The sequence below is a fragment of the Bidens hawaiensis genome, unplaced genomic scaffold (assembly GCF_021521415.1).
Source record: "Bidens hawaiensis isolate Kalapana, Puna unplaced genomic scaffold, B.hawaiensis_p1.1 tig00028758_1, whole genome shotgun sequence".
In the NCBI taxonomy this organism is placed as follows: Eukaryota; Viridiplantae; Streptophyta; class Magnoliopsida; order Asterales; family Asteraceae; genus Bidens; species Bidens hawaiensis.
The window spans coordinates 261,534-268,988 of NW_027505132.1; the positions used below are offsets into that span (position 1 = coordinate 261,534).

Below are 7,455 nucleotides of genomic sequence, written 5' to 3' on the forward strand. Positions count from 1 at the left end.
CTGTTTGTTAATATAGGTACCAGCCATTTGGAGAGAATGTCATGGTTCAAATTTTGGTATTGGGCTAGATCATTCTTTTGATGTAGTTTAATATTAAGAAGTAGATGAGTGTACGCATGAGTCACGGTAAAATAAATATAAAAGTTTCATGGATAAATTAATTGACATAAGCAACTTAAATCGATGCATTGCATAATATAAGTAACTTAAATCAAGTGTATCTTTGTAATGCTACAGATGATATGATAGTAAGTAGGCCGAGTAGCACCATTTATTTCAACACCATTTATTAGTAATTCTAATCATCATATTCTATTCCATTAAGAAGTTGTCTTTGCTTGGAATAATAATCTTCTTGAAACGTATTGAAAGTGTCAGGAGAGCACAGTCTAGTGAGATTAACATAATCTTGAGGACAATGAGCCGATACACCAGGAAGTATTAGTCCAAATAATCGAACCCCCAAAAGAAGTCTCCCTTCTTTGTACTTCCTCCCGAAAGCATATGTCAATGCACCACTTCTTACCACTTCGAAAAGGGCATTCAAGTACATCAGCTCGATCAATACAGGCCGGTATAAAGGCCGGAAGTAATTCTTGTTCGGTACTTCCTTCATCACCTTCAAAACACCATTCCAAAAAGTTTATTGTAATTATCTTGCACATACTTAAATTATATGATTTGATGTTGTCTCTTTGTAAAGCTATATGCAGTGGACGAGTAATAGAGGGTCACATGGGCGACAACGGGCGCAGACCCCCCCCCCCCCCTCGGGGCTACAAAAGGGGCGATTAGGGGGTGGGCGGCTAGTTTTGGCAGCCTACCATCTTTGTTTTTTTTATTATAATAGTTTGTAAGTGAGTGATACACACACATATATATATAATATATATAGGTAAGGATCTTAAGAGAACCCTTTGCAAATTGAGAACTTTAAGAACCATTTTAAACCATTAAAAACACCTTTAACAAAATATTTAAAAAATCATAAAACAAAAAATAATAAAAATTTTTAAAAAAGTAAAAAAACCAAAATTCTTATATTTCATTCCGGTTTCATTAAAAAAAAAATAAAAATAAAATAAAAAAACGTTGTGTTATACACATATGTATAATTTTATATAATCTTTAGTTACGTAATATAAACATATGTACAATATCATTTATCTTAAATTATACACACGTGTACAAAAAAACATGTAAATGTACATATATGTATATATTATACATATGTTTATATAATTTGGCTAAACCAAGTTTTTTTTATGAAACCGGGATGATAGAATAAGAATTTTGGTTTTTTTACTTTTTTGATTTTTGTGTTTTTTTTTATTTTATGATTTTTTTTATTTTTGGGTTTTTTGTGGTCCAAAATGGTTCTCATAGTTCTCAAATTCAAAAAAGTTCTCTCATGATCCTGATCCTATATATATATATATATATATATATATATATATATATATATATATATATATATATATATATATATATATATATATATATATATATATATAGGGGATGGATCTTGCGAGAAGTCAAGTTACAGCGAGAAGTGCGAGAAATCAATCTGGACCATTGATTATACTTAATCAATGGGTTAGAAAAGTTATGGCAAACTTGTAATTATGAAGATATTAATATACTAATATTTTAATTAAAAAGGGTAGTTTAGTATTTGTTTTTTTGACTTTTCAAAGTGAAACTTAAGTCATTAATAACATTAATTTGTTATTATTACTATCTAATTGAAAGTTACCTTTAAATTTTTTTAATTGTTATTTTTTAATTGATGTTATTAATCAAAGTAATGTTAAACAAATATAATTTTAATAAAATACTATAATATCTTCAATCATATTTATTCAAATGCGTTAAATATTATATATTGCCTACACAAATTTATGTATTATAAACACATTCATATTGTGAAGATAGAATCACGAATGCGTATGTGAAAATTTTACAATTGTGGGCTATTAACATGATTTGCTATTTATTATATGAAGTATAATAAGAAAATTAAAAAAAAATAATTTATTTTGTAGGTTCATATATGTATTGTGTATCTAGTATTTGAATTGTATATGTGTATTTTTTTTATCGTGTGTAGGTTCATTTATGAAATGTATAGGTTCATATATTACTGTGTATGTGGTATTTCCAATGGTTTATGTATAAATTTTATCGTGTGTAGGTTCATTTATGAACTGTGTAGGTTCATATATTACTGTGTATGTGGTATTTTCAATGGTGTATGTATAAATTTTATCGTGTGTAAGTTCATTTATAAACTGTGTAGGTTCATATATTACTGTGCAGGTGGTATTCCAGTGGTGTATGTATAATTTTTATTGTGTATAGGTTCATTTATGTACGTATAGGCTCGTATATGTAGTATGTAGGTGATATTTCGAATTGTGTATGTGTAATTTAATTCATGTGTATGTTCATTTATGTACTGTGTAATTTATATTTATCAACGCTATTGAATATAAGAACTATTATCTGAATAAATGTATGAAATTCAAATTACGAGGGAAAAAATAATATTGATAAATCAACAAAATTGATTTTGATAAAAAAAAGAAGAATTTAATATAAGTTGATTTGGCTATATTTAAAAAATAAAAATAATAATTAATTGTAACTTCTCCATACATTATGACATACTAAATGTGAAAAGATGCACATTTTACTATAGCACCCTTGTTATTAAATAAATGACAAAATAAAAGAAAAAATATGATTGGTCAGACTCATTTCTCGCACTTCTCGCAATAAGAAACACTTCTTAAATGAACCTAATCCCATATATATATATAGGGGTACAACACCATTACAACCTTAAACAAAAACTAACTTTTTGTTGATTGGGCGTCACATGACACAAGTCTCCCCATTTTGTAGCTCTCCACTACACATAGCCTTATCATTTTATTTTTCTATATAACTAATTAATAATATATAATATCTTATGCGGTCATTAGTATATTGTACAGGAACAATCCCTTATGCTGAAGTGAAACGTTAAGGTTACATAAAGAATTTTTAAGGATAGGTGTTTTAGGATTCATCAAAATATTTCTAGGCATTGTTGTAGTTCTTACCAATCGCTACCCTTGTATGCCAATTCAGCAAGTTCGCGTAGGTGGCAAGTATACCCCCATAGAGTTTAATGATAAATTTTAAAATAAGAATTAAGTTTGGTCGAAAACTCTATGGAGTTCCTTTGTCACCGAAGCTAATTAACTGAGTTAGTTTGTTACATCAAGGAACTTAAAAAAATATTGTCAAAACTTGCAAGAGTTCATTTGTAGTGATAACGAACTATCTATAAAAAAAACATCTAAAGATAAACTGATTTCTAAATCACGTGCTAAAAAAATAGATTAATTACCTGCCCTTTGTAGAAGCTGTTGAAGTAGTAACAATAGCCAAAGTGTTTGAACATAAAATCAGAATCATCAAATGGTATTCTCGGCACAATGTCATTCGAGTAAATTAACCGAAAGTATCGCTCTACACCCAACAGAGATTCCATGGATTTACAGAACTCACCATCTCCAACCCTCGGTTGTCCAAATGTATACACACCTGCAAGTCTCTCTAGCAACTCGAACTCTTTATGGAACCTTAATATCACGGGAAACAAGACCGCTAGTGCACCACCTAAACTATGGCCAGTTACAATAAACCGGGTGTTCTTGTTTTCGTCTAGTTTTTCTCTAAGAACTTGCCTGATTTTGTAATAAGCAAAAATTTTATCATCATATTCTTCATATTCCTCAAGTTCTTTAGGCCATGAGACGTTTTTTTGTAAGCCTAACGCTTTCATGAAGCCCATGTGGACTTTACCTATGCCGTGAAGAAGGAACCATGAGAAATCAAGATCTGTGCACCAATCATCTGCGCTAAAGGGAGATGTTCCTCGAAATGAGACGCAGATTAAATCATGATCTCCAGTTTTATCAATAAATATAAACGCTTGCGTGGGGTGTTCCTTTGTGGTCGCTGATTTTGTGTCGAACGCTACAAAATAAGTTGTGGAATCAAGAAGTGTAGATGCTTAATACAAGTGAACTAATAACATTATAGGGGTTGGTTGTTTCTTACCATCCGAACAGTTGTAAAATCCTACAAACTCCATCTGCATAAACAATGTTTATTAATATAGTTGTATATAAGTGACTAGAAGAAAGATAAAAGAGAAAATGATCAACACAACCATTTTAAGCAATGAGTTTACTAAACTTATCTCTTTTAAAAGGCTCGTGATATATGGACATTAGACCGTACTATTCACATAACAGTGGGCTGCTACATGACTCGTGCCTATACGATACATATAGTAGCATATGTCTATACGACTCGTATGTCTTGTAATATATAAAATAAAAAAAAATCAACTTTTGTATACTTTTTGTAACAATTGAGCGAATACAAGCAACTACTTTTATCTTTTATACTTGGTTTTTATATACGAATCGTAGGTGTCGGTGTAGTAGAGCTGGCAAAAAAATTCCATAAGGTTCGATATAGATAATTTTTACAACTGAAATAGATCAGGATGTATTAAAACATTTTTTAAAGAGGTCAAGATAAGTTAGGAAAATGATAATAACTTTTGTTTATGGTTACAATGAGTTTTTTATATATTAGAATGGACTAAAACAAGGCATATCCTATTTTCTTTCAAAACAAAATCCGTAATCATAATTTATCTAAACCGAACATAAACAAACAGAAGAAAAAGTAAAACAACAAAAATGTTTCCCCCGTCGTAGTCGTTCACAAAGAAAAAAAACTTAACTCATGTTCGAACGAGGACGACAGGGATAACATTTTTGTTGTTTTACCTTTATTGTTTTTTATTTATATTTTGAGTTATTATTTTTTTTAATTTTTTTAAATGGTTGTTGAAATCCTTTTTATTTTAACCTTTACTTGAGTCAAGATGTATTGACTTAATTCATCTTGACCTTAATCCATTCAAAAGGTATGAATTTGACACAATCTGCACGAGAAATGATCACTTTCGCTAGGATTAAAATTAAATAAAAAAATTTTTGCGTAAAGGCCATTTTATCAAATTTATCAGTCGACTCAAGATGCCATATGATGACTTATAAATATTAGTATTTTATTGTATTAAACTTATAATTGATAGCACCTTCCAATGATCCTCGACTATTTTCTTTACACGAGCTTCGTTCTCGTATGCAGTTTTAGCAGCCATGATCGCAAGCGCGCTAATGTAACGTGGATCTTCACGATGTATTTCATCATCCAGCTCCACTCTTGTGTCTGTTAAGCCGATGGCTGACAAGAAATTTGGCGATTCTCTACATAGTTCCACGCTCTTCCCTGGAAAATGTTACCCATTTAAAAAATATACTTTTCATGGTTACCGAATAGGATTTATGAATGATTCGTTATGTATTTTATATTTTGATCATGCATGAAAAACAGTATACATGCAGACGACACAGCATTAAAATGAACAATTATTCAAGTTAAAAAAAAAGCGTGTACGTATCATGTAAACAATACATATGGCATTAAAATGAACAATTATTAAGTTAAAAAAAAACCTTGTATTGTATTCATGACGAGCATGCAGAAGCTAGCATAGTGCGTCCAGAGATTCAGGAAAGACTCGATGAAACGCCCCAAACATTCCAACGGTCTGGAAATTAACTTGAGACCCCTAATGAAGACAATGGAGATGAAGATCAAGAATCTATGAGTGAATGTTCCACGTAAGCCCTCATCATCATGGGAGTTTATGAATTTTCTTGCTCCGATTTTTTCGTCTAGTAGAAGAAGACATAATTCCCAAACTCCCACCTCGTTGAGATCCAACCGCATATATTCATCGCCCATGTTGAATTTGTTTCTCTAGAAAAAAAACTTGTTCTTAGATGTAGACGAGTATGATTGCATATATATGTGTTCTTGCGTAGCATTTTATAAATGGTGTGAGAGAATAAAGATTAGCTTACTCATTGGATAATTATTCTCTGCAAAAGATGAACATGCTTCCTAAAGTTTAACTGGGCGGATTTCCATATTATTTTATGATTATCTCTTCACGAATGGTTACCATATCCTTAGGACTTTTCCATGTTTAGCTGATTAGCTCATTAAGGTTTTTTTGTTTATTCCTTTTCTTTCTGATGTAATTCTTAGGTTAAATTCACAATAAGCACCATAAAACTTTAGAATGTTTGTGGGTTCTATGAATTATTAACTAATTAATCGATAAACATAAAACTATTAAGTAATCAAATATATATATATATATATACATATATATATATATATATATATATATATATATATATATATATATATGGGCCAATGAGGTTGGCAGTCAACTGAGAAAAACAAAATTTTTAAACATTATTAAGGGGTTATGAGTTTTTCAGTTCAAATTCACCAAATAACATAATTTCATCGTTAAAAAAGAAATAAATTTGGATTTCAAGATACATGAGGTTCATTGGTCGACAGAGATCTAATTCAACTTTCCAACTATGGAATAAATTTGGCAACGACGATTTTGTTGTCTTTTGTGACGCTTCTATTCAAGGTATTGGTTGTGTTCTTATGCAACGAGACAAGATCATTGCTTACGCTTCGCGTCAACTTAAGGTGCACGAGAAAAATTACACGACACACGACCTCGAACTTGGTGTGGTCGTGTTTGTCTTGAAAATTTGGAGACACTACCTTTACGGCATGAAATGTTTGGTCTTCACCGACCATAAATGTTTACAACACATTTTCGACCAAAAGGACCTCAATATGAGACAAAGACGATGGGCCGAATTGCTAAGTGATTATGATTGCGAAATTCGCTACCACCCCGGAAAAGCGAATGTTAAATCCGTCTTGCTCCATTGTGTCACCATCCAGTCTGACCTTCAATACCGCATTTTCGACGCACAACACGTCTCCGTCACCGAGGGTAACTTACACGACGAGATGTCGTGTGGCGCCGAACTCTAACTTGAAACCAAACGTAATGGCTTACTCTATTATTTCGACCGTTTATGGGTTCCCGATCGTGACGGTATTCGCATGTTCATCCTCGATGAAGCTCATAAGTCACGATACTCTATTCATCCCGGTGCGGATAAAATGTATGCCGATCTTCGTACCATGTTTTGGTGGCCGGGAATGAAGAAAGATATTGCAGTGTATGTATCTAAATGCCTCACTTGCTCTAAGGTTAAAGCCGAGCATCAAAAACCGTTTGGTTTGCTCGAGCAACCTCCGATACCCGTTTGGAAATGGAAGACATAGCCATGGATTTCGTTACCAAACTCCCACTACTCAAAGCCGCAATGATAGTATTTGGGTGATTGTTGATCGGTTGAACAAGTCAGCCCATTTCATACCATTTCGAGAAAAATCCTCCGTAAGCGAATTAGCCCGAATCTATGTGAAGAA

General features: G+C 31.9%; 1 protein-coding gene across 1 annotated transcript; it reads right to left on the reverse strand.

Moving 5' to 3' along the window:
• Nucleotides 1-288: 288 nt before the first annotated feature.
• Nucleotides 289-6,134, reverse strand: LOC143610961 (triacylglycerol lipase OBL1-like). Its single transcript, XM_077085298.1, has 5 exons — nucleotides 5,592-6,134; nucleotides 5,171-5,364; nucleotides 4,114-4,147; nucleotides 3,398-4,029; nucleotides 289-619 (listed from the first exon to the last, which is right to left on the reverse strand). Exons 1-5 carry the CDS (start codon nucleotides 5,881-5,883, stop codon nucleotides 299-301), a joined length of 1,473 nt encoding a protein of 490 aa, XP_076941413.1. The 5' UTR covers nucleotides 5,884-6,134; the 3' UTR covers nucleotides 289-298.
• Nucleotides 6,135-7,455: the final 1,321 nt, after the last annotated feature.

Coding starts and splice junctions, on each gene's coding strand:
- LOC143610961 (XM_077085298.1), bottom strand. CDS start 5,883: ATGGGCGATGAATATATGCGGTTGGATCTCAACGAGGTGGGAGTTTGG. Junction 5,365..5,591: donor CGTCATGAATACAATACAAG/GTTTTTTTTTAA, acceptor AACATTTTCCAG/GGAAGAGCGTGGAACTATGT. Junction 4,148..5,170: donor TAGTCGAGGATCATTGGAAG/GTGCTATCAATT, acceptor TTGTTTATGCAG/ATGGAGTTTGTAGGATTTTA.